Source organism: Crocodylus porosus, unplaced genomic scaffold, assembly GCF_001723895.1.
Source record: "Crocodylus porosus isolate Cpor-Errol unplaced genomic scaffold, CroPor_comp1, whole genome shotgun sequence".
NCBI classification, from domain to species: Eukaryota; Metazoa; Chordata; order Crocodylia; family Crocodylidae; genus Crocodylus; species Crocodylus porosus.
Window position 1 is genome coordinate 3,298,597 of NW_017728907.1, and position 23,854 is coordinate 3,322,450.

Here is a 23,854-nt window from a genome sequence, read left to right on the forward strand (position 1 = left end):
CCCCCCCCCCCCCATGATTAAAGCTATTAATTTCATTTGGATTAGGTAGGAAATGAATAAAGCACATTTACCTTTTGTATATTAAATGAAATATACTTGTCAAAAAACACTTGATAAACTTTATAAAACTCAAAACTATTTCACTGAAAAAACACTGTCAGTGTTCGGTGAGAAGGATGCGTTTGCTCGCTTAGTTTTTCAAACCTAGGCTTTATTTTCAAGACTGCCAGTCTCATTTCACGCTCCACATTTATTTTTGATAGCTATTTGCTCTTTAAAATGGCAACTGCTGGAAAAAAAACTGCTGAAAAAACTCACAGTCAATTGAACTGTTGACAGATAAAAACTGAGCTTCACTAACCTGTACACACCAAAATTAGAAAACAAAAGATATGCTTCCCATGTGAGTGAGTCCAAGAACATTTGCATCACTGCTGGGGGAGGGAAGCAGACAGAGCATTTGTGTGTTGGGGAGGGAAGAGAAGTTTGTGACCCCCTTTTAAGTTGCTTGCGACCCCCCTGGAGGGTCACGAGCCACAGTTTGAGAATCCGTGTAGTAGACCATAAGCTGAATAGGAGTGACCAGCATGCTTTTGTTGCAAAACAGGCCAACAATATAGTGAGATGTATTAACCAGAGTGTTACTTGCAAAGTAGTTTTTCTACTGTTTGGCACTGGTGAGATCTTATTTGGAGTACTGTGTCCAGGTTAGGACTGAACACTTCAAGAAGGATGTGGATAAATTGGAAAGAGTTCAGCGCAGAGGGACCAAAAAATGATTACAGGCCTGAGATGTGACTTATGAGTAAAGGCTGAAAAAACTGTAGTCATTTAGTCGGAGAAGAGAACAATGAAGGGGGTTTGATAAGTCTTCAGATACTTGAAGGGCGATCTTATAGTGAGGATAGAGATTTGTCTGTTCTCTGTGGCTGTTGGGCACAAGACTAGGAACAATTGCCTCAAGCTGTAGTGAAGGAAGTTTAGGTTGGCTGTTAGGAAGAACTTTCTGACTATGAGGATGATTTAAGCATTGGAACAGGCTACCTAGGGAGGCTGTAGAATCTCCTTCCCTGAACTTTGTCAAGAGCGGGTTAGATAGGGACTTGAGGAGGGCAGTTCAGTCAAGGATGAGCCTATCCTGAACAGGAGGCTGAACTAGATGACCTTGTGAGGTCCTTCCAGCCTTACTTTCCTGCAGTCCTAAGGGTGGTTGTTGGTAACTTGCAATAGAATTTTGGCCAATACTGTGTTCAGCATGAAGGGTATGTTTTGTGGATTTCAGTTTGTGGAAAAGTTTCAAAACTGTCTTAAAGCATGCTAGTTTCAAAATCAAACACGTCTACTAAATATTTTCATGTTTCTTTTTCTCCAGTAAGCCACTGGATAATGCCAGCAAGCTTGGGCAGCTCATTGAAGAGAAACTTGAAAATTACTATAAAAATGATGAGGAGAGCCAAATAAAGGTAAATGGTATATGTTTATTTTAATTTTTGTACTCGAAGGTAATTATTGAAAATGATCTTTTTGTGGTCATGTCTATTAAATGACTTATTAAATGGTGACACCTTCTTATTTCAGTTCCTTTTGTGTAATACAAAACAAGGTTGAAAGAGTACATAATTCCTACACCTTTTTAGACATGGTAGTTTTACCCTGAACTTGTAAGCCTGTATTGGGGGACTGATGCTATTTAGAATGCCCATTCAGTTTGATCGTGTAACTTGCTGACCTGAGTAGATCTAAGCATTAGTTTCTAGTGACTTCTGGATGAAAGTTCAAAACTTAAATATGTAAAAATGTTAGTAGTGATAACTAGCAACTTGGTCTGAGCTTCACACTGTAGCACAAAATAGAGATAACTAAATTAAGCTTACATACTGCAGCTGGACTGCTTCTAGTATCAAAGTTTATTTACCCAGTCAAATTAATAGGACTATTTGACTGCATCATGGTATGCTACCAGGTAATACTGCATAATACTATTCAGTGGAAATACCCTCAGACCAAAGAAGAGTTACAGATGAGATAATTACCGCTGCCAGAGTTTCGGTAACTTGGCTTTAAACCTGCATCAAATAGTCATGAGAACTTGAGAGCTTGGATCAAATCAGCATGAGGTCTGGGCGCACTGAGATGCATGTAATGTACATGTTCTGAATCTGTTAGTGCTAAGCCTAAGTGTGTGCTTTCTGTATATCTTTCCAATTCAGTAGGGATTTTCATTTTTGAAGTGGAAAGTTGTTAAATGGATTGTAGTTGGCACAGGCCCACTTTTGTCAAAAATATCTCATAAAAACACTTTGTCTTGACTGTCCTCTTCTTGGCTGACAAGTAGTGAGGCACCTTTTATATAGCTGTATTGGAACTTGTATTTATTGAATTATATATAAAATGCCTTGCTCTTAAGCGGTAAATAATTGTTTTGGATTCCGGTCGTTTTTCCCATACAAGTTTTTAAATGTGACTTGATACAAATGGGTTTGATGTATTTCAGCTATCTATAACATATTATCCTTTTTGTTTATCCTGATGTTTTAAGGATAAAAACAACTCCCTGCTGTTGATAATTGATCGTGGCTTTGACCCTGTTTCCACTGTAGTACATGAACTTACCTTCCAAGCAATGGCGTATGATCTGCTACCAATTGAAAATAATACATACAAGCAAGTACTGTTTTTTTGTATCTAAATACTATTTTGATTTGATCATGGGTGCTCTCACTGGCATTGGTTCTATTGTAGCATCTTTGAGGGTAAATTGCAAAGTGTGTGTGTCTGTTTGTACAACTTAAAAAGCAAAAATAATAATGGATTCATAGATGCTAGGGTTGGAAGGGACCTCAGCAGATCAAGTCTGACCCCCTGCCTAGGCAGGAAAGAGTGCTGGGGTCAGATGACCTCAGCCAGATGCCTGTCTAGCCTTCTCTTAAAGACCTGTAAGGTAGGGGAGAGCATCACCTCCCTTGGAAGCCCATTCCAAATTTTGGCCATCCTTACCATGAAGAAGTTTTTTTTTTTTCCCTGATATCTAGCCTAAATCTGCTCTCTGCCAGTTTGTGACCATTGTTCCTTGTTATTCCAAGAGGCACCCTAGTGAACAGAGCATCTCTGATCCCTTGCTGTGTCCCCTTAGTATATCCCTAACTTTTTATTTATTTTCCTTAACTTGGAGCAATTTAAAAAATGTCCTGCTAACTGAAGCTTCTAAGCAACAGTTATAAATAGTCGTAAGTTGTATTAAGTCTAGGTGGAGACTTACTGAGGCATGGATGACAATAGTATGGCCCTTGCTAGAGGGAGGGATGGCAGTAATTTTTGGCTTTATCAGTTTTTCTGATCACAGGATATCTAGATGGAGGTAGTAATCTTCTACCTTTTAATCTGAAATCATAGTGATGGCTATTAGTGCGAAACTTCTTTATTTTTTAAGTTGGGATCCAGCTCTGAATTCTTCGGACTTGATAGAAAGCATTTCTTTCACCATTATGAAGTACAACACTCCTAAATCTGTATGTGCTTTCAAACTTATTTCTGACCTGAAGTCCTATTTATTCCCTACAAAAGTTTCCCAAGAGTATAGCATATTTCAGAACTCTAAAGAACTTCTGAAGAGCTACAAGTCAAATATGAACTTCCTGAAAAGTCCTAAGTAATGCTAAATTTGGAGCATTTATTTAAAATTAGATCTTCAGGAGACTGAAGTATCAAGTTGAATATAGGACCTTTTTGAGACACTTTTATACATAGGTAGAAGCATGATCTAAATCTTTTAAATTTGTTTTGTTTTATTCCCTCTTGTATTTCTACTATGTTTTGGTTGAATCACTTGATCTGTGTGAGGTTTCTGTAACTATCCAAATGCAAATGGAAAATGTTGTGTGGTATGATACAATGTATTCTTTCTTTTAATGAGAAGTTGCTTTATAGCTTAAGTCAGGGGTAGGCAACTTTTTTTGGCTGGAGTGCTGGAAAAAACCATAATGCCTACCTTGGAAGGTGCCAGTGTGCTGGTATGCCAGAAAAACGAAACGAGGGCAGGAGTACATGGCAGGATGCCCTATTTGTGCCTGTGCCCCCTAGGCCAGGCTCCGTGGCTGCAAACAGCTGCTGCCCCCTGGCCCTGGCTGTCTCCTGGCCCCGGGCAGGCTGCAGGTGGTGGCACTGACTGGGGCTGGGGCAGGGAGGCAGCAGCTGTTGGTAGCTTCCTGGCTGCAGCTGGCCCCGGCTCTGGGGTAGCTGCTGTCAGCCGTGGTGCCCAGGCTCCTCCCAGAAGGGCTTGCAGCCTCCCAGCTACCCACTGGGAGCAGCCTGGGCTTCCAGCTGGCAGCAGCTACCCAGAGCTGGGGCTGGCTACAGCCAAGAGGCTGCAAACAGCTGCTGCCTCCCCACCCCGGCCCCAATGTGTGCTGCGGAAAATGGCCTCGCATGCCATGCTTGGCACATGTGCTGGGGGTTGCCAACCCCTGGCTTAAGTTCCTGATGGTAAGCATGTTACTTATATATCGCTAAAATAATTAATCCAATTTGGCTAGGGACAGAAATTACAAGCAAACTCTGTATAAGTGATCGGGAACTGGTTCAGATCTGTAACGGAACAGAAGTTCAATGCGCGTAGCCTGGTTTCAGTATGGCTGAAACTGGCTTAAGTAAATCTGGAAGGATGTAGACTTAACTGATTTGGGTTAAACTGGATCAGACTTAACTGATTTAGGTTAAATTGGTTTATTGATCTTCTGTCCTAGGTTCTCTCTGGATTCAAGTGAACTCTCAGTTCCACTGTATCCCAGGATGTTTTGCACCTTCCCTGTAAATCCCTGCTCACAGGGTGGGCAGGCTAGACTTGGCCCAAGCTGTCTGTTCCAGCTGAGCAGGGGTGGGTGCTCTAGTGCCACCCTAGCTTCTGGCTTGCACCACTGGAGACATGTGGCTACATTTCCAGGATCAAAAGTGAACTTGCTTATCAGTTCAGTCTATGCAGCTTAGATCAACCTGCAAAGATTGAATTGATTCAGCCGTGGGGTTTTTTGATGGTCTGTACTTAACCTTCAAGTCTGCGTGGCCTTTCTGTGCCTCAGGAGTAAAATAGACTTTTCCATGCTGTTTGTACTGTGTCTCAGACATGTGTGCTTTCACACACAACTTAAGTTTGAGCAAAAACAACAAAAAAATAAAACTCGGGGAAATCTAAGTATATGCAAGTTAATGTTTTAAGTTAGTAGACTTCAAGATATGTAAAAGAATTCCAACTACTTTAGGCTGTTGTATAGGAAAATTATTCTAAAATGCATGTTTTGCATATGTTGGGGACCTCAGAGTAGGCTTAACCATCTTCTGACTTGTATTTTGTATCAAAGATGTTGAAATTTTGTTAAATTTCAGAACCATACTTAAAGTAAATCTGTGTGCAGTGCTACCTAATATAAAGTGCAACTAACAGGTAAAATGACACTTTACTGTCATTTTATTTAAAATACACATTTTAAAAAAACATGTCATGACCTGAACTTTTTGTCAGCAGGTATAAAGCAGATGGACCTAGTGGAAAGGAAAGGGAAGCAATTTTGGAGGAGGAAGATGAACTTTGGGTGAAAATTCGACACAAGCATATTGCGGATGTACTGGAGTATGTGAATAAATTCATATTGTTTTGAGCCTTTAAACGCTTTCAGGGAGATTATCTAAGTAGAATGTAATTACTATAGTAATGGAGTAGACAAAGACCTGAAGAAATACAGAATGAGAACAAGCTTCCAAGCAAGGAAAGCTAGCAGGTCAGGTAGGAAAAGCAAGTCAGTATTCACAGAATACACAGTGCTGTTCAGAAAGACTACTTGCTCAGTAACTGATGTTAGAAAGAAAACATGATTATACAATCCACAAATATTGATATTCATTAATTCTTGTAGATGCCTTTTAAGTTTGAAAGCTGAATCTTCAAAAAATTCTTATAAATTTTGGCAAGGTAACTTACAATTTAGGAAGTATTTAGGTTTGCCATAATTGGAGGAAGAAAAAATTCCCATCCAAAATAAGTGGTATTCTACCCAGCAAAAGAACCTTAGTTTGTTTGATCTGAAAATACTTAGTTTCCTTCTAGAAATCTGTGGAAGCGTAGTTTTCTTATATAAAGGTATGTATTTTAAGTCCTTCTTTTCGTTAAGAATCACTTTTATAATCACTGGAAGCTCTGAAGTAGTAAACTTGAAAAGCTTTATTATACAGTTATTTTTAGAATTTAATTTTATTTATAAAATACTTAAGGTTTAAAAACATTTAGTTACTCTTTTAATCTGACAGGGAAATACCAAAACTTTTGAAAGAAGTATCAACAAAGAGAAAAGCAGCAGAAGAAAAGGTAAGATATATTACTGTTTTAAATTAGTATTGAGTTTTTTCTAACTGTTTAAATGTGACTTTCAGTGAATTTGGAGGGGGGTGGGAAGGTTTCCAGATTTCTTGGATAAGCTTCAGGACTTGAGGATTATTTCAAATAAATCTTCTTGGGTTCACCTATTGCTGCAAGTTAAAATACCTGTGGGAAACAGATTATTGTTGTGTCTTGATTAGTAATTTTTGTAATGCTAAAGTTAATAAAAGGTTTACATAATATTAATGTTGTAAATTTGTTCTTCCTCACCAATAAGTGGAATAAATGAAAGGTTAGTCATCTCATTTTCAAAATATATTTTCTCTTTTCAGTTGTCATTAAGTAATCTGGCCCATCTAATGAAAAAGATGCCTCATTTTCGTAAACAGATTACTAAGGTAAATAATTTTCCCTACATGACTCTTACAGTTTGCCTATAAACTGTGTTTACAAATAGTATCTTCTTTTAAGGGCAATGTTTTGATTTAAAAATTTTTTTTTTATTTCATACCTACAGTATAGAAAATGTTTTGCTACCATACAGAGGTTTTTTTTTTTTCCTCATTCAGGGTTTGTGTATTCTGTATTGTAAATGCATCTGCTAAGTGTGTTAGCTTTTGGTTTTGGGGTTTTTTTAGAAATAAATCTACTTCAAAATCAGATTTATTTTTGTCAGTGTAACATTTATTCGTTCAGTTGAATATTTTTGTGCACTCAAACAAGTTCATTTCCATTATGATTCCAGATAGCATATAAATAGTTCCTTGCAGTATTACTTTTTGTTCTTAGCTCTTACATACTATAGCGGCCCACAGAGGGGTGCCGCTGCCCTTGCCCCCCCTGCTCTGCTCCATTCCCACCTGCCTGTGCATACCCCCTATCACCTTTCCAAGTACCCTAGAGGTACACATACCATTGTTTGACAACCCTTGACATATAAGATCAGTACCTTCCTTCAGATGCAGTGGCTTTCCGATAGATTACCGAGCCCAGCTACCTTTTTGTTGTAGCTCAGTGGTAGAATCCATGTCTGCCACATGAGACACCTGGGTTCGATTCTCAGAGGTGTGCACATAACTACAGCTATTGAGGCATTGAACGTTTGGATTCAGTTTGGCCTTTGGAGCCTGTCTCAATGGTCTGAAGTGGGAATGGAAGGTCTAGTCAGTCTCCACCCCTCTATACTCCTACCTACACATACATGTCAAAGGTCTCGGTGACTTCTTGCCATGATTCAGAAGGACTGATAGTTGCCTACGATTATGGGGTCCAGTTGGTTTTATATTCCTGCTTTACCATTTAAGAGGGTAGCTGGAAAAAAATCTTTTTCTGTGAATGAACAATAATACGCAGTTATTTTAGAAAGTTTAGCTTTCTTCCTGAATAGCACTTTCCTGGTGCTACCTTGTGTATTTTGCAGAGGCATAAAATAGCAATGACGCATAGAGGCATAGGGGATAGAACTTGAAATTCTTAATCGAATGGCCTATTCAGAAACCTAAGGTAATCTTTTTGCCTTGGTTTTAAATGTCACTTGGATTTATGTTTGTCAATTGTTCCATATGGAAAAAAACAATGCTATCCAGTGCTACAACTTGTAGCTTTATAGTTGTTTTTTAAAAATGTATTGACTTGAAGATATTTTTATTCAGTAAGTCATATTTTTTGGCTTAGTTATTTGAGAGGCAGGAATTTAAAGGGCTAGAATTGAGATACCTATGTGAAAGTCTCAAAAGTGATTGTACAGCATTAAAATGTTCAGATAGCCTTACACACAAACCTCGTACAGTGGTGTTCTCTTTCAGTCAAGGTTTTCTTTGTGCTCTTCTATAAGGCTATAATAGAATAGTTGAAACAGTTGTTAGAAATATAGTGAAATGCAGTCTTAACAGTTCCATACCTGTGCCAAGTTTGTAAGTTAGCACTTAGCTATTTTTAGGCTGGCTATAAGACTTTCTTTCCTTTTACTGTGATCAGATGACACATTTTTCCAGAATGAAGAAGTAATGGGAGTTAGGGATATAGCCTCTGAATCAAATCCTCCTAGATCTTAAATGCTGGGGGCTGCAAGGTTGAGAGAGGAACAATGTGGAGAAAAACCCTGGTCAGACCCAGTTCACTCCCTTCCAGCATCTGCTCTCTGCCATTGTGTGACACAGAATAAGTGGACAAGATGGACCTAGGGCCTGACCCAGTAAATGGCAATTCTTATGACTCAAAAATCTTTGCCAGTAATTTTTGTAGGCTTTGTAAATTTTGTTAACAACACACTTCATTTGGTTGTACTTGCAGCTGCCTTAAAAATATAAAGATATATAATTTTATCTGTTGTAGTTATGTTAACAGACTTAAACCCCAAAGTATTCTTGCTTCAGACATTTTAGAGCTTAATCATTACAGAAACGCACCCAACTTTGAGGTGAGAGGTAAAACCACAATCTTTCAAAACATCTTTTGTAACTAGTAGAAAGAAATTGCATTTTTTACTATGACTTAATTATGTGAAAAGATAAGTTATAAGACTCTTCTATTTTCTAGCAAGTGGTCCATCTTAATATAGCAGAAGATTGTATGAGTAAGTTTAAGTCCAACATAGAAAAACTCTGCAAAACCGAACAGGTACGTTAAAATCAGTTGAAAAATGTTTTTGTAAACAATACAGAAATACTAACTTTTTCTTTACAAGTAATTTACAATATCAGTATTTGCCCTTTGGTTACTTTAAAAAAAATCTTATGATTATTTATGTTATAGCAAGATTAAATTATCCACAAATCTCTCCTGCCAATATTAAATGATCTACTTCTGGCTTTGGAAAATCTAGTTAACTTTAACTGGGGAAAGGAATTTTTTTTTTTCTCTTTCTAATTTCAAGATGGTTTGTCTTCCCACCTTTTCTAAGATTAGGAGTTCTTAACTAGTAACATCCTCTTCTGTGGGCGTTTTATTTTATTTATCATTAAGTTAACAGTATTGAATTGCAAGTACAAACTGCAAAATTGTTTACATTTCTATGCTTTTCTACATTTCTATAATTTAATATTATAAAACCATTTTTAAGGCAGCAAAATACAGCATAAGTATGAGAGAGTCCTTACATTATAGAATTCTGGTTTGCAATATGGTAACACAGTAAACAAAATCTGAAACAAACTTGTATTGTCAAAGTGCATTGTAAAAGCATTTTGTAGCTTGAAAATGTTCCTAATGGGCTTTAGGTGAAGCTGTTTTTGACAGGAGTTGGCAGCCAACATAATTATAATTGAAACTCTTTGCTAAAGCTGTGTTAGACTAGGATCTGACTACTGTGAACTCTTGACTGAGATGTTTTACTCAGTTTAAAAATGTGCTCCTCTATCACTGGTGTAAAGCATGAACTAGAGCTGTGTACAGGTTGAAACATCTCTGCCAATAGAGTTGATGTGATTTTCTTCATGTAGGATGTCGCCTAAATTGTGTGTTATGGCGGACACGTTAAAACAACTTGTGCTACTGTAGTTTCAGAGGAACTTTAAATTTAGAGACATAAATTGGTGCAGTTTGTTTTTAATGATTGGTAACTAAGATGACTTTATTGGCTTTTAACTTAGGATTTGGCTCTTGGAACTGATGCAGAAGGCCAGAAAGTGAAAGACTCAATGAGAGTCCTTCTTCCAGTTCTTCTCAACAAAAATCATGACAAGTATGATAAAATAAGAGCGATCCTCCTTTACATCTTTAGCACAAATGGTATGATATAAGTTGTCTTATTTTTCTGTATATACTGCAGATTTCAGTCATATTAGTGCAGAGCCTAGTACTGTGTGTAGACCAGACAGAGTGTATTGTATCCAGATGTTGTGACCAGGGTTAAAACGACATGATCTGCATACCATGTACCCCTCTTTCTATGAGAGAGGTCTTCAGGATGTTGCTTGTAAAGGGCTAGCTTTAATTCAGCACAACCAACGAACATGTTTGTTGTTTTCTTTAGCGGATCATTACTGGAAAAGCTTGCAGTATTCTGGTTATGGAATAGTTGCTTGAATTTTCCCTCCTTTAGTCAGTATCAGAGGATGTTTTGGGGAGAGACTTGCTGTTTGGTGCATCCTGGGTAATGGAGTAAATGGGGAGGAGTGGTAGCGCACAAGGATGATATAGAGAAGAGAATGCAGGCCTGAGTTCTGTATCGTAAGCACTGAGCAGTAGAAGTTTAGGTAACCAGTTATGTGATCCAGTTTCCAAGGAGGATTGACTTGCTTTCTCTTTTACCTCAATTCATCCCAAATGAACTGTTTTTCCAAGTGGGACTCTGGTTTGCACCACCATCCAGAGCTGCTGTGCTGGGCCTGGAAGTACAGAGTGTTAAAGGATAAAGGGGGGGGGAGGGGTTCCTGTACAGAGAGTTGTTTTTGTTTTTTGTTTGCTTTATGATAGTCTCTGAAAAAAACAAACAATTTTAGCTTTCAATTGCTACTTCATTCCATGTACAGTGTTAGGATAAATTTATGGGAGTGTACTTATTATGACAACCCAAGACACACATGCTCATTTTAAATCCTGAAAAGAAAAAAGAATAATCTAATGCAACTGGGACCAACAGCTAATTGTCATTGCAAGTATTATATGAACTTCTTAGTTAACTTATGCTTATTTTTCCTTGTGGCAAAAGGAACAACCCAAGAGAACTTGGACAAGCTGATCCAGAATGTACAGATAGAAAGTGATAGTGACATGATTAAAAACTGGCAATACCTTGGTGTTCCTATCATCTCAGTAAGAAACTATTTTTTTTACACTCAACTTCCTAACACTTATTCAGCAGCTGTGACCATTAAACTGCTAACGTGCATTGCTTTTTTTCCAATCATTTCTGTAGTAGTGTTCTGGATGTTAACCTGAACTGTTCCTTCCATAGCCAGTCAATTTTGCAGGCTTTGAGTGTAACAAATATTTGAAATCCCTTTTTTTTGTCATTTTCTAAGGTTGAGAGAATTGGATCACTTAGAGCAGGGGTGACTAAGATACGGTCTGTGGAACTGCCATCCAGCCCACAGCAGTCTTCATGGATCTGGACATTTAGCAGTGTAGCAAACAATGGCAGTATTAATACCTGCTGCTCCCAGAGCAACAGTAAGTAACACTGCTACTGCTTGTCCTGCTGTCAAATATCCAGACCAGTTGGGAGATTTGGGTGTGGAAATTTGGCGGTAAGAAAAGTGGTGGCAGACATGACTCCATGAGTGTCAGCAGTCCACTCTAACCACTTCGGCTGATTCAGGGCTGTGCCACATGCTGTGCCCACTCTGGCAGGATGTGAGCCGCATATGGTGCCTGCTCCAGCTAGCTTGGGACAGGCACTGTGCAATGCAACTCCCAGAGCAGGTGTCACATGTGGCACAGCCCTGGACCAGCCAGAGTGGGCTTTGGATCTGGCATGTGGGGGTGGCTCGGTGGGTCCCCCACATGCCACATCCTGTGGCCAGTTCAGGAACTGTGCTGCACCTGGTGCCTGTTCCAGGTGGTCTGGGACCTGTGTTTTATATGCAGTGCCTGCTCCAGACTGGATGGAACAGGTGTCACATGTGACTTTTGTCCTGGTCTGACTGGAATGGAATGGAATGGAATGCAGTGTAGTTCCAGATCCACTGGGGCAAGCAATGTGGATGCTAGATCTGGCATGTGGGAGGCAGCATGGTGAGGAGGAGGGTCCATGGGCCAGATCCAGGTCATGGGGCACAGGCTGGCCTGTGCATTGTTTACCTGGTCTGTAGACTGGTCTTGCACCACTCATCTGGCCCATGTGGCTGGATGAGTTTTGACACCCTTGCTATTGATAATTTGCTGCTTGAAAAGTGGGCGCCTGCCAGTGCCAGGGACTCTAATGGAAGCTGGGGGAAGAGATATCTAGTAGTTTGCAGAGTTGATTTTTTTTCTGAATAAAGAGAAGACATACAAGATTAATTCAGATAGCTTACAGAAAAAAGTGTGCCCTGTCAAAGAGACGTATTTATACTAAATCTTTTTCAACATGGTATTTATTGTCATTTTATGCTCAAAAAGGGGAAAGAGCTATTTCATGACTCCAGAGCTGGAGTAAAATAATATCCTTTCTGTTCTGGAGTCCCAGGTGTGAAAAACTGAACAAAAGTAATACAGAGGCAGGAACTACATAAACAATTATATGTGCTTTGGCATTAAAACAATTATTTTTTATAAACATCAATTTACTAATCTCCTTTTTCCTGAATATGGGTTTCCTGTGATTTTTCTAAACTGTCGCTAAATGTTATTTATAGATATGTTTTTGTGCATATAGTATATTATTTCTTTTGAAGTTTTCCGCTGTTTATTTGGGCTCTTTTTAGTAGGTGAAGCAAGAATTTAGGTGTGGCTTTTTTGGGGGGGGGGGGGGGGGTTGAGAGTGGGGGTTTTTTTTTTTTAGGAGTAGGCAATATACCAAACTACCGTCTTTAAAAACAGTCTCTTCCTCTTCTAAGTGTGCTACTCAGCAACGTAAACAGTCAAGAAAGGACCGTTCCTCAGAGGAAACGTTTCAGCTTTCTAGATGGACACCTATTATTAAAGATGTTATGGAGGTAAGTAATTGTTCCTGAAATGTAATATTTCTTAAATGCTTCAAAAGCTTAACAGTTCATTTGAACTTATCTTTTAAAATTTTGGTTATGCTTGTGATAAATTATGCTCAAAAATAAGCTTGAAAGATTGCTGAAACAAATTAAGAGAAGAGAGATTTGAACCTATAGTTGATAGTCTGATTCTAGATTCTCTAGTATGCGAGATATCTGTACATTTTTAGTGAAGTCTTTTAGATTATAACTGAAGAACTAATTCCTTCCTTTGATATCATAAGTCATTTGGGAAGTTCACTGCTTGTGAAGCTTAACATTTTGTTTGTTGTTTCTCTAGGGGGGAAAATCAAGTAATTTGAGGCTGTGTGTGTATATCTCACAGATAAAATCTGAGCTGTGATGCTGTTTGGTTAGAACTTTTTTTAACTCTTGACACTGTAGGATCTAGTCACATATATAACTTCCTTACTTTTATTTTAAATAAAGCTCTGATTAGGGGTGTGGAATTTTTTTTTTTTTTTTTTTTTTCCTTCACTGAATAGAAGTGGTGGTTGTGGACAAACCATACTTGGCATCTCTGCCCTTGAAAATCACTGTGACTGAACTCAAGTTCCAAGCAGCTGATTTTGGCCAGAGTTGAGACTTGAGCGGTTGTGTAGATGAAAGTTTGCTTTAAATCAACATAGTTGGTTAAAATGAACCTCTTTTCCCCCCACCTAGGATGCTATAGAAAACAAACTAGATTCAAAGGAATGGCCTTACTGTTCCCGGTGCCCTCCAGCATGGAATGGTTCAGGAGTAGTAAGGTAAATTATTGCAGTTGTTGTTCAGGTATAAATTTCTTCTCTCATTACCTTTTCAAATATATGGTGTAATCTTACAAAATTAGGTACATTTGTCACTTCTGTTTCTTGAAGCAGTGAATTCTGAAGGCTAGCTTAATCAGTGCCTAGGGCTTGTGTCCCCTCACCTACCCCTAGTTAGGCTCCTGAATGTCCAGTATGTGGCAGTTCTGTACCAATTGAAATGCTTTTTTCTGGTATGCAGCTTTATTACTGTGAGTTGCAGTAATCAATGCTATAAGTTACAAATATCCATCATTACATTCAGACTTTCTTTGCCCCTGGTAGGTATAGGTGCTATTTTTGGCTAGTTATTAGGGCTGTGTGAAGCTTTGGTAGCCGATTTTTTTTTTTTTTTTGATTTGGGGACCAAATTTCCAAATCCAAATCAAATCGGGAGACCAAGTAAAAGCTCCAAATTGATTTGAAAAAGATTTGGAGATTCAGCCATAGACTAAACAGGCAGGTGACACAGCTGTCTCCAGATGGTAAGTCTGTTGAGGCTGGGGGAGGGGAAGGGGAAGAAGCATGATTTGGGGGTGGGGGGAGGGTTGGGTTTGGTACTGGGGCTGGAACAAGCTGCCCAGCCAGTGCGGGGGGGTGCATTACTTGGGGGAGGACAGGTGATACAGGATGTGCGTGCTGCTCCCAGCGTTGCTGTGCCTGCATCCGGCAGCCCTGCTTCTGCGCCAGCTGGCAAGCAGTGCCAGCGCAAAGCCCCTGCTCCCAGTGCTGATGCAGGCAGTAGTACTGGGAGCGGGGGCTATGACCTGCTGCCACCCGGAGCGAGCCGTGCCTGCATCATGGCCCCCCAGCCCCCATACCGGCTGGCCAGGTGGTAGCAGGGCAGAGCCCCCGTGGCACCTCCTGCAGGGGCAGAGGCAGGCAGAGCCGTGGCAGAAGCCCCCATGGCTCCCCTGCCCTGCCTGGCCCCATCCCCCGCCTGGTCCAACTTCCTAGCAATTCAAGAAGAAAAAAAAGCTTTGGCAACAGCAATTAGTGCTTCTGAGGGCTTGTAGCAGAGTCCTCCTGTGTAGTGCGGGGCAGTGGGGATTGTCCCTCCCCACCCCCACCTGGCACTTGCATGGCAGCAGTTGCATTGCATGGGTGCAGCGTGGCTCAGCAGGGTGCTGCATGCTGTCTGGGAGCTGGGGTGGCTCCAGCAGTCAGCCAGAGTCCAGCAGCGCTCGGCCTCAGCTCCCAGGCAGCCCGCAGCCTGCTGAGCTGCACTGTACCCGTGCCATGGGGCAGCTGCCGCACAAGTGCCAAATGGGGGGAGGTGGGTGTTGATCCCTGCACTGTGCAGGGGGGCTCTGCCACAAGTGCCCAGAAGCCCCAGTTGCCAGAGCTGGGTGGGGGATGGGTCTGGGCAGGGCAGCCATGGGGGCTTCTCCTGCAACTCCCCTTGCCCAAGGAGAGGCAGGCACAGCCAAAGGAGCTGGAGAACCTGCCTCTCCCTGGTTGATCCAAATAACTGAATCTCTCCAAATTGGCACCAAATCTTCTGAAACTGACTTGGCTGAATCGATTCAGGACAGTGACCCAAATCTCCAAACCAAATCACTGTCCTCCGAATCGGCGAAACTCAAATTGAATACTTCCCTGTTGGCATAAGCCTACTAGTTTTATAGGTAAAAGTTTGGGTACTTTTTGGACATTTTAAAGGTGCAATTCAAAGTTGCAGATCTATTTAATCAGAGGTCAGATGTCTCCAGTAGCACAAAGAGTGTTATAGAGGAGGAGAGTTCTTAAAATACTGCTGTCTTTTAGCAATCCCTCAGACTCATTCAGTCTTCCTCCAGGTGCAGTTTACATTGAGGAACTGAGAAAGTTAAGATGCATGTGATCTCTCAGAGTTACTTTGTGTGGTAGAGTTTGTTGACTTGCTAACTTTCAGAATATTTATATTCTTTTCTCTGTGAGGCTTTTCTTGTGGGCTTTACTAGCACAAGGCCCTTGCTTTCTTCCTACTTTTTCCAAATTCTTGTAATGGCTGTGTAGTCTTATGTTTTACTACAAGCTTTTTCATATTTTATTGTTAGTCTGGCTATGTGACTAATTTCCCTTTCAAAGTTAGATTTTTGTTCAAATATCAGTTGGATGCTAGATCACACAACTGTAAATAATTGTTTTCCCATCTGATTAGTCTGTCACTTCCACTAATTTAGTAACGCGGGTATTGAAATGATCTACAGCTGATTTACGTTAAATTTTTCTTACAAACTATTTTACAGTGTTCGCCAGAAAACGAAGACTAATCAACCAGATGACCGGAAGAGTGGCTCTAAGCTGATTATTTTTGTAGTTGGAGGCATTACTTACTCTGAGATGCGTTGTGCTTATGAAGTTTCTCAAGCCTGCAAATCTTGTGAAGTTATCATTGGTAAGTGTGTCTTCAGATGTTAATACTGGAGTTGTGTTATTTCATTTTCTTACCATTTAGTCTTTTTAAAGACTAAAAGACATAGGTTAATGTCACCTTGCTGGGGTCACCTGACTTGCAGTTACCTTTCCTGCGTGGTACAGGGAGCTGCAATGAACTTCCAAAGTCCGTTCTGGCCTTACAATCTGTGAAAGGGGAATGCTTTATAATCCCTCCCTCTGAGTGCCTGTCAGGTTTAGGATGCAACATACTATCAAGTTAGGACTGTGCGAAGCTTTGGTCGCTGATACAATTTGGCCTTATTCGGTGGCTGAATCTCCGAATCTGAATTAATCGGAGGGCCCTTTAATATCTCCAAATTGAATCGGAACCCTCTGAATCGATTTGGAAAGATTTGGACATAGACACAGCTTTTAAATGTGTTTTTTCTGCATACCTCTAGGTAGCAGGGGCTTCAGTGCTGGGGCACACGGAGTGTCCCACATAAGCATGGGGGATTCCCCAGTGCACTCAGCAGCAGACCCAGAAGTGGAGTAAAAGCACTTCCGGGTCTGCCGGGGAGCATTTGGTGACTGGTGCTTCCTGAAGAGGAGGCACCCAGGGTTCCCCCGCAGCCAATTGCCGAGCTGGGGGAAGTACTTCCGGTCCACTTCTGGGTTCACTGCCGGGGGTGCCCCTATGCTCCCATGGGACACTCCATCTGCTCTAGCATTGCGGCGATAACGAGCCGCACCTGCTACTTCAAGGTATGTAGAAAAATCTTTAAAAGCTGTGTCTAAAGCTGATTTAAGTATTGAATCTTCTAGATTCGGATTTGGCCTAATCGAATCGGGGACAGTGATCCGAATGAACAAATCAAATAGCTGTCCCTGATTTGGGTTGAATCTGAATCCCAATCAAATAGGGTGTGCTTTGCACACCCCTACTATCAAGCCAGACAGAATACCTCCTGTTAAAGCCCATACAAGCTGGAAAAGTTAGCAGGGCAACAAGTTTGTTTTGTTTGTTTTTTGTGTAGCTTTTTTTTTCCTTTTTCAGATCAGTGATGGTAAGAATTTTCTGAGCAAAATTTTTAAAAAATTAACTGAAACAGAACATTTTTGGTAAAACTTTGTGATGGATCTTTCATCAGGAAAATTTATTGGGTCCAGGGTGAAACTTCTAGTAAAAATTAGTCCACTCTTTCAGAAATGTCCAATCCCCAGTCCAGAAATGGTTGATCAGTCTAGGGCATGTGTTGAAGACACAAGTTCAAGTCCATTCTTTTGAGTTGGTTGAAATAGAAACTTGGAAGTATTATAATCATTTAGATTGGGAGTATCTTCATTTCTTATCCCTTTGCAAACTATTTTGAAAGATCTCTCTTACTCTGATGTGAAAACCTTGAGTTTTTGCTAAAACAGATTCTGCTTTCCAACCAACCCTAGAGACCTGACACAGTTGTTCCCCAGCCCCGTGGTAGCAGGGGGAGCACTTGCCAATGACTCATTGCATTTCAAGAAACTACAGCATTTAGAATGACTGTACCTGGAGCATGAGAAGTACAGTAACCCGAAGCGCTGATAGATAGATGGAGATTTTTTTTTTATAATGAGTTGTATTATCTGCAAGTCAAACAATTATAATAATCCAAAGTATTATGTTTTACCAGGTTCCACACACATTTTGACACCTAAAAGACTACTGGATGATATAAAGAAAATTAATAAACCAAAGGATATAGTCTGCATTAAGGATGAAACAAAATAGTAATGTTTCAGGTGTTATTTCAGTGGTGCCTAACTATAAAATTTATTAAGAGTTCCCATAATATAAATCATATGTATATACGTTTATTAACTTTCAAATGCTGTATTCAGGACAGTACGTTCTCCCAGATAACAAAATAACTTTTTATAAGTGAAATTTGCTGCTTTTGCCGTTTTGGAGACAGGGGCAGGGAGTCTAACACTTTTGGTATAGGCAGCAGTTGACTAAAGTGCGTTCTGAAAAGGGCATGTTTACTACTGTAACAAATTATGCTAAATTTAGAAATTGTGTTTGTATATAGACTCTAATGATGTCTTCAAAAACTAAGAGTTTTTTCTATCTTGGAAAAAGGAGAGTTTATTGCTGAAAAATGACTGGAATAAAAGAATCTGGCTTTATGTAGAGGTTTCAGAGGAAAACGAAATGTAATATATGTTAAGATTATTTCACACAAGTGCAATGTGTCATCTAACTATGAGAGTTTTATGCAACATGTACAGTAATTAACTGAAAAATATATAGTAAGAAATATAAACACTCTCTCTAATGAGCATCATTTTGTGAAAACTCATAGGACAGAATATTAATCTGATATACCTATGAGACAACACAGATCTTCTGAGTGGGAGTTGTGTGGTGGGGTGAAAGTTAATAAGTGACATACTACATGCTTGTTACTCTCAATAAAATACTTCGGAGAATGATGGAAGGTTTGTATGAAACCCTAAAAATATTTGATGGGATTTGTCCCTACAGAATTTCATAGAAAAAAAAGTACCGCTGAGAGCTCAATTCTGTTTGCTGCTCTGTGTGTGAAGTTCATGTATTTTTGTGTGTAAAGTAAATGGTCTTTTATCAGGTAATAATGCAAACTCTGTAGTGCCATTTCAAAGACATTACAACATAAGCTGGAAAAAGTAGTATATCTCTTGCTCCTTTCTACCAAAGAATTACGAAAGGGCCTGTATCATAGTCTGTACAACATGTCTCCTCAGCAAGATGTGGCCAACTTTAGTACCAATCTAATGCGTATTGTTTAAAAAAAAAAAAAAAGTCTCCACCAGAGTGTGTCTGGATAGCTAAGACTGATTGATATAAAATTAATTGAATTGTGTTTTTAATTGTTTTACTTTTTGAAAATTGACAAATTGAGTTGGTCAGACTTACTCTTTTTAATGTTCAATTAAATATGTGAAAGTGTCTTCCAATGCTAACGGGTTCTGCTCTTCTAGTTGAATACAGAATCAGCAAGGAACAGCTTAATGTTTTAATCTAACTACTACTTTTATAAATTTGACAATATCATGGACTGCATTCAGTCTTTTCAATAAAGTTTTGAACACAGTGTCTGTCTTTTCATGGAGATGGCACTTAGCCGGCCCTTAAAGGATTTTCTTTTTAAATCCTCTACATGTTGGATAAATAACTTCAGTGTTTCTAATGGAAATTGGGCAGCTTACTTTCAAAACAGTCTCTCCATAGAATTATAGGAAAATAGGTCTGGAAGGGATATCAGGAGGTCACCTAGTCTGCCCTTCTGCTCAAACCATTGTTTGTTAACCTCCACTTTAAACTTTCAGTGACAGAGATCACAATGCCTCTCAAAGAAACCTGTTCTGGTGATTTATCCACTCATTGTTTAAAAAGTTCTTCCTTTTCATCTAGTCTGAATATGCCTTAGTGCAATTTCAAAGTTTGTTTCTACTAGTTCTGTCTCTCCTCCCCCCCCCCCAAACACACATACACCTTAGTGGAAAAAAACAGGACTGTCTTTATATAATATAATTCAGGTGTCTTTTTCTCATGTATCCAAGACCAGCTGCACTCAGCTCCTAGCAGGAAGAATGCCAGTGCTTGAATAGCTTAAAAACATTTATTTTGATGAGTTTTAACTTTAGCTAGATCTTCAGAAACTGCTTGTACCATTCGTTCTGTAGTTTTCTTCAAGCTGTTTGCTGTCTGTATGGCATGATCCAAAGTAGAGTTTAAAATCTGTTGGAACCAAATCATAGTCAAACTGTTATAGATATAGATATTTATTTCCCTGGCAATTTAAAATATCCCTTTACATACAAAACAGAATTGTATTGTGTTAAAAAATGAGACACAGCATTGTCAAGTGACACCTTTAGGACTGTCCTGCAAACTCTGGGAGAGAAATCAGGTAGTGTGTGTTAGGGTGAAGTTTACATGCAGTGAGGCAGAGATTAGGGGAGTCTGGGGATAGTACCATAATCTAAACAGTAGGGCTATGCACAACACTATTGTTTCGTTTCGACGTCTGTTTTACTGTTTTGTAGGGGGAGAGTTTCGTTTAGTGTTGAAGCACTGTCCCGTTTCCTTTTGTTGAAATGGTTTCATTGTTTGACATTTTGCCTGTAGGCTATAATGGGGAATCATGAAAATGCCTAAAATTTGGTAATTTCTTGCCTGATTTGAATGAACAGTACAGGGATGGTAGCCCCTTCTGAGGGCATGAAGCCTGCCAAGGACATAGGTGCAGAGGTTTCTGGGAAACTGTACCTCAAACTGGTCAAACAAATAGTACAGACACTTGCCGGCAGCATCTTGTCATGGGTGTGTAGATCGGGGGCTTGCACCCTTGGGAGGGCCGTGGGGCTTTGCCAGACTCTTGCCAAGGGTGCGAGCACCTGGATCTGTGCCCCAGTGAGAGAGGTCTTGGGCTGCAGCAGTAGTCTTCTTCGGTGCTAAGTGCAGCCTGTGCCCAGCACCAGTCCCAGGTGAACCAGCAGCCTGAGCCTCCTCTCATTGGGGCTTGGGTCTGGGGACTCGCACCCCCAGGAGGACTGCTGGGCTCTGCTAGATGAGAGAGAGCTCAGGCTGCTGCCTGGGACTGGCATTGGGCACAGCCCGCACCCAGTGCTGGGGAAGATTTGCTGCTGCCACCAGTCCTAGGTGGTGGCGGCAGCAGCCTCTTGTCATCTGGCATGCAGATCTTGAGGTGCGCAGCCCCGCAGGCCTCCTGGGGTTGTGAGCCCCAAATCTGCATGCCAGATGGCAGGAGGCTGCCGCCTGGGATCGGTCCTGTAGACCAGTAAATCTGGCTTTGAAACTTGAAACACTGAGTGCCCTTGTTTCGTTTCAAAGCCTTTTGCTTCATTTCAATTTCTTTCTGTTTTGAGTTTGAAACATGTTGAAACAGCTTTGAAACAAAGGACCTAGTGAAATTTTCCACATCCCTACTAAACAAGACCCCAGGGCTACCTGACTATAGAGCAGGGCTGCCCAATTGGTTGGCAGTTGACCACATCCAGGCCCCAAGGGGTTAACCTGTGGCCCTTGGGCTCCCAGTTCCCCGATGGCTCCAGCTCCTGCCGCTGCCACCATTGGAAACCTTTGGGCTTGGGAGGCATCTGAGGACCCCATGCGGTACAGCAGGTTCACACCTGCCATGTGATGCTGGGGTGGAGGGCAGCATATGGCAGTGTTCAGGGCATGGGAGATCTGGTATGGTGCCCATTGTGTGCAGCACAGCATGGCATGTGGTCTGGGAAGTGTGGCTCCCAGCCATTCAAAAGTTGAACAGCCTTGCTATAGGGCAATAAGCAGCTCAAGACTGCCATCATGAAGACATGACAGCCATCTCCTGTCCCCCTAGGCTACCAGTTCTGAACAGTCCATTTTAGAAGCTAAGCAGTCTGCTCTGTCAGTTCTCTCTGTGGCTTAATGTAGAAATTATTTAGCATGCATTTGTCTTAAATGAAAACTTACTGAAGCTAAATGAAAAGGTTGTTACGTGAGTTTGTCATAGTAGGTTGGTAAATTGCATCCATTTGTAGTCAAAAGCCAGTGACATTCCCCACCCCACCTTGTTGGGCAACAAGTACAACACAAGTTATATCATAATTTGATAGTGTCTGCGTGGGATTTTAAAGACTGCCACTGAAGGCCAGTCTGACTTATTCCCCCAAGTTACCTAGATACCTTTGAAAATTTCACCTTATTTTTTTACCTTTGTCTTGGTATCACTGTTGTATCTATTTCCAAGCACTGAATTACTACTATGACTCTTCCTGATAGCTAAATATTGAGGTGAAAGGATAACTGTATCATACATCCTTGAGTACAAGGCTTTGGGAACCTCCAAGTTTTGTCTAGAACAGAAAATATGGAATATTCATACAAACGCTTTTTTTTTTTTTTGTAGTGACCAAAACAAAATCCTATTTTCAAACAATACTGCTTTTTTATATTGTATTACTTGTTTAATAATAGCATATTATTGGTGTGTTACATTTATGCTATGTATACTACAATCACAGACTGATAGTTGCTTGATGTGGGGGTAGGGAATCTGGTGTTTTATAGACAGGTATGTTCATTAGAACATCCAGTGGTGCCTCCTTTGACAGAGAAGGCACTCAGTATTAAAAATGTTTAATTTGGAATATCTCCAGCTTATAGTACAATCCTACTTAACATAAAATCATAGCAGGTTTCTATGAGCAGATAAAATGGAGAACCACTTATATTATCAAAGGAATTAAAAAACAAAAGACTAGACTATTACATTAAAATAAGTACTGCAACTCATTGCTACAGACATCTGTCACAACCTGGCTTGCCTGATTAGAACAAATCTAACAAAATCTATACAGTTTTTCTCCTTGTACATACTGTGCTTTCACTAGCTACAATTTTAATATGCAAAACAGAATTGCATACATGCATACAAGTGCTTTCCATGCATGCTGCATCTTTTAATAATAATTTTCTGTGGTAATATTTATAGCAATCAACTGCTATCACTTACTGTTCAGAAAGTCTGCATACAGATTGATCTGGCTGTTTGTTTCTGGAAACACTTTGGGCAGCAATTCTTTTTTTCTCTGAAAAAGATGAAATTTTGAGGCCATAGTCACCAAGTAAGGTACTGTAAGTCTACAGGAAACGACAGCTAATGTTTCATGTATGACAGAATAGGGTTTTGTGGGGTGGCTTTTTTTTGGGGGTGGGGGAAGGGGAGGAGGAGGTGGTATATGCTCTCAATCTGCATAGCCCACTACAGTAATGAACAGACAGATTAGCAATGCACTTAGGCTTGAACAATATTAAAATTGGAGCAAGTGTTTCTAGTACAAGCAGATATCATCCTGGAAGATCTGCCTTGCAAGAGAAACTCTCCCAGAATAAACTGTACACTACCCTCTTGGCCTGGTCTGGAGGAGGGAAAGGGAACAGCACCTGCTGTCCCCTGCCTCTTTCCTTAACTGTGGACTGGGCTTTCCCTCAGCCTAATTCCTGGCCTCTCTGGCTTCCCCTTGCTACCCCTGCTGCCCAGCTGTGTGATGGGGAAGGAAGGGTGACTTCCATGCTGGCAGTGGCAGGAAGCTAGCTCAGGGAAGCTTTTCTTGTCCCAGTTGCCAGTACTGCTGGCTTCAAAGGCTGCCCAGCTGGGTGGCACATGTAGCAATTTAAGGGTACCTATACACATGCAGTGAGGCTGCTTGGACATACTGTAATTAGAGCCCCCAGAGCACCATATGTATTGGTGTTTAAGCTCAAACAGGCTTTAGTTGAAGTGCCCCTGCCACCACTTTTTTTCATGCAGGGATGCTGAAACGCATGTTGCCAGAGTCTGCTAGAATGTAATTACCATGCTTCAGCAGACTCCAGCATCATGTGTATCAGCATTCCCCCTCTAATTGAAGTGCCCCCTCCTTCCTCGGAGAGCATGTGTATAAATGCCCTAAAAGCCTATGAGGCTAAGAAAGTCCTCCCAGGAGCAGTTGGACTGGGGAATAGACTTGTCCTCATCCTCACTCTCCTCTCAGACCTGGTTTTGGGAAGGTGCAAGGAGCAGGGAAAGGGAGCCGGTTACAGGCTAAATGCCGCTCTTGTTTCTTCTCTTGGAAACATTTCTAGGAATGGACATTTCTCAGAAGTTTCCACTGCTAAAAATGAAAGTCTGTTCATGGCC

General features: G+C 40.6%; 2 protein-coding genes across 5 annotated transcripts in view; one reads left to right on the top strand and one right to left on the bottom strand.

Annotated features, from left to right (window-relative positions):
- STXBP3 (syntaxin binding protein 3) overlaps positions 1 to 19,258 on the top strand; it is a 44,119-nt gene extending 24,861 nt beyond the window's left edge. Inside the window, exons 8-19 of the mRNA XM_019530670.1 lie at positions 1,373 to 1,463; positions 2,540 to 2,664; positions 5,519 to 5,623; positions 6,298 to 6,355; positions 6,700 to 6,765; positions 8,906 to 8,986; positions 9,958 to 10,096; positions 11,019 to 11,122; positions 12,847 to 12,945; positions 13,660 to 13,745; positions 16,016 to 16,164; positions 17,816 to 19,258. Of these exons, the coding sequence (XP_019386215.1) occupies positions 1,373 to 1,463; positions 2,540 to 2,664; positions 5,519 to 5,623; positions 6,298 to 6,355; positions 6,700 to 6,765; positions 8,906 to 8,986; positions 9,958 to 10,096; positions 11,019 to 11,122; positions 12,847 to 12,945; positions 13,660 to 13,745; positions 16,016 to 16,164; positions 17,816 to 17,913 (1,201 nt within the window). The 3' untranslated portion in view covers positions 17,914 to 19,258. The remainder of the gene's footprint in view (positions 1 to 1,372; positions 1,464 to 2,539; positions 2,665 to 5,518; positions 5,624 to 6,297; positions 6,356 to 6,699; positions 6,766 to 8,905; positions 8,987 to 9,957; positions 10,097 to 11,018; positions 11,123 to 12,846; positions 12,946 to 13,659; positions 13,746 to 16,015; positions 16,165 to 17,815) is intronic.
- Positions 19,259 to 19,767: 509 nt separating this feature from the next.
- AKNAD1 (AKNA domain containing 1) overlaps positions 19,768 to 23,854 on the bottom strand; it is a 23,103-nt gene continuing 19,016 nt past the window's right edge. For 3 of the 4 annotated variants that reach the window (XM_019530665.1, XM_019530666.1, XM_019530669.1), the window contains exons 18-20: positions 22,688 to 22,763; positions 21,887 to 22,028; positions 19,768 to 19,905 (exon numbers count right to left, since the gene is read on the bottom strand). In XM_019530665.1, coding sequence (XP_019386210.1) covers positions 19,777 to 19,905; positions 21,887 to 22,028; positions 22,688 to 22,763 — 347 coding nt within the window. In that variant the 3' untranslated portion in view covers positions 19,768 to 19,776. Of the gene's footprint in view, positions 19,906 to 21,886; positions 22,029 to 22,687; positions 22,764 to 23,854 lie in introns of those variants that run through there. The other variant, XM_019530667.1, reaches the window with a different exon arrangement.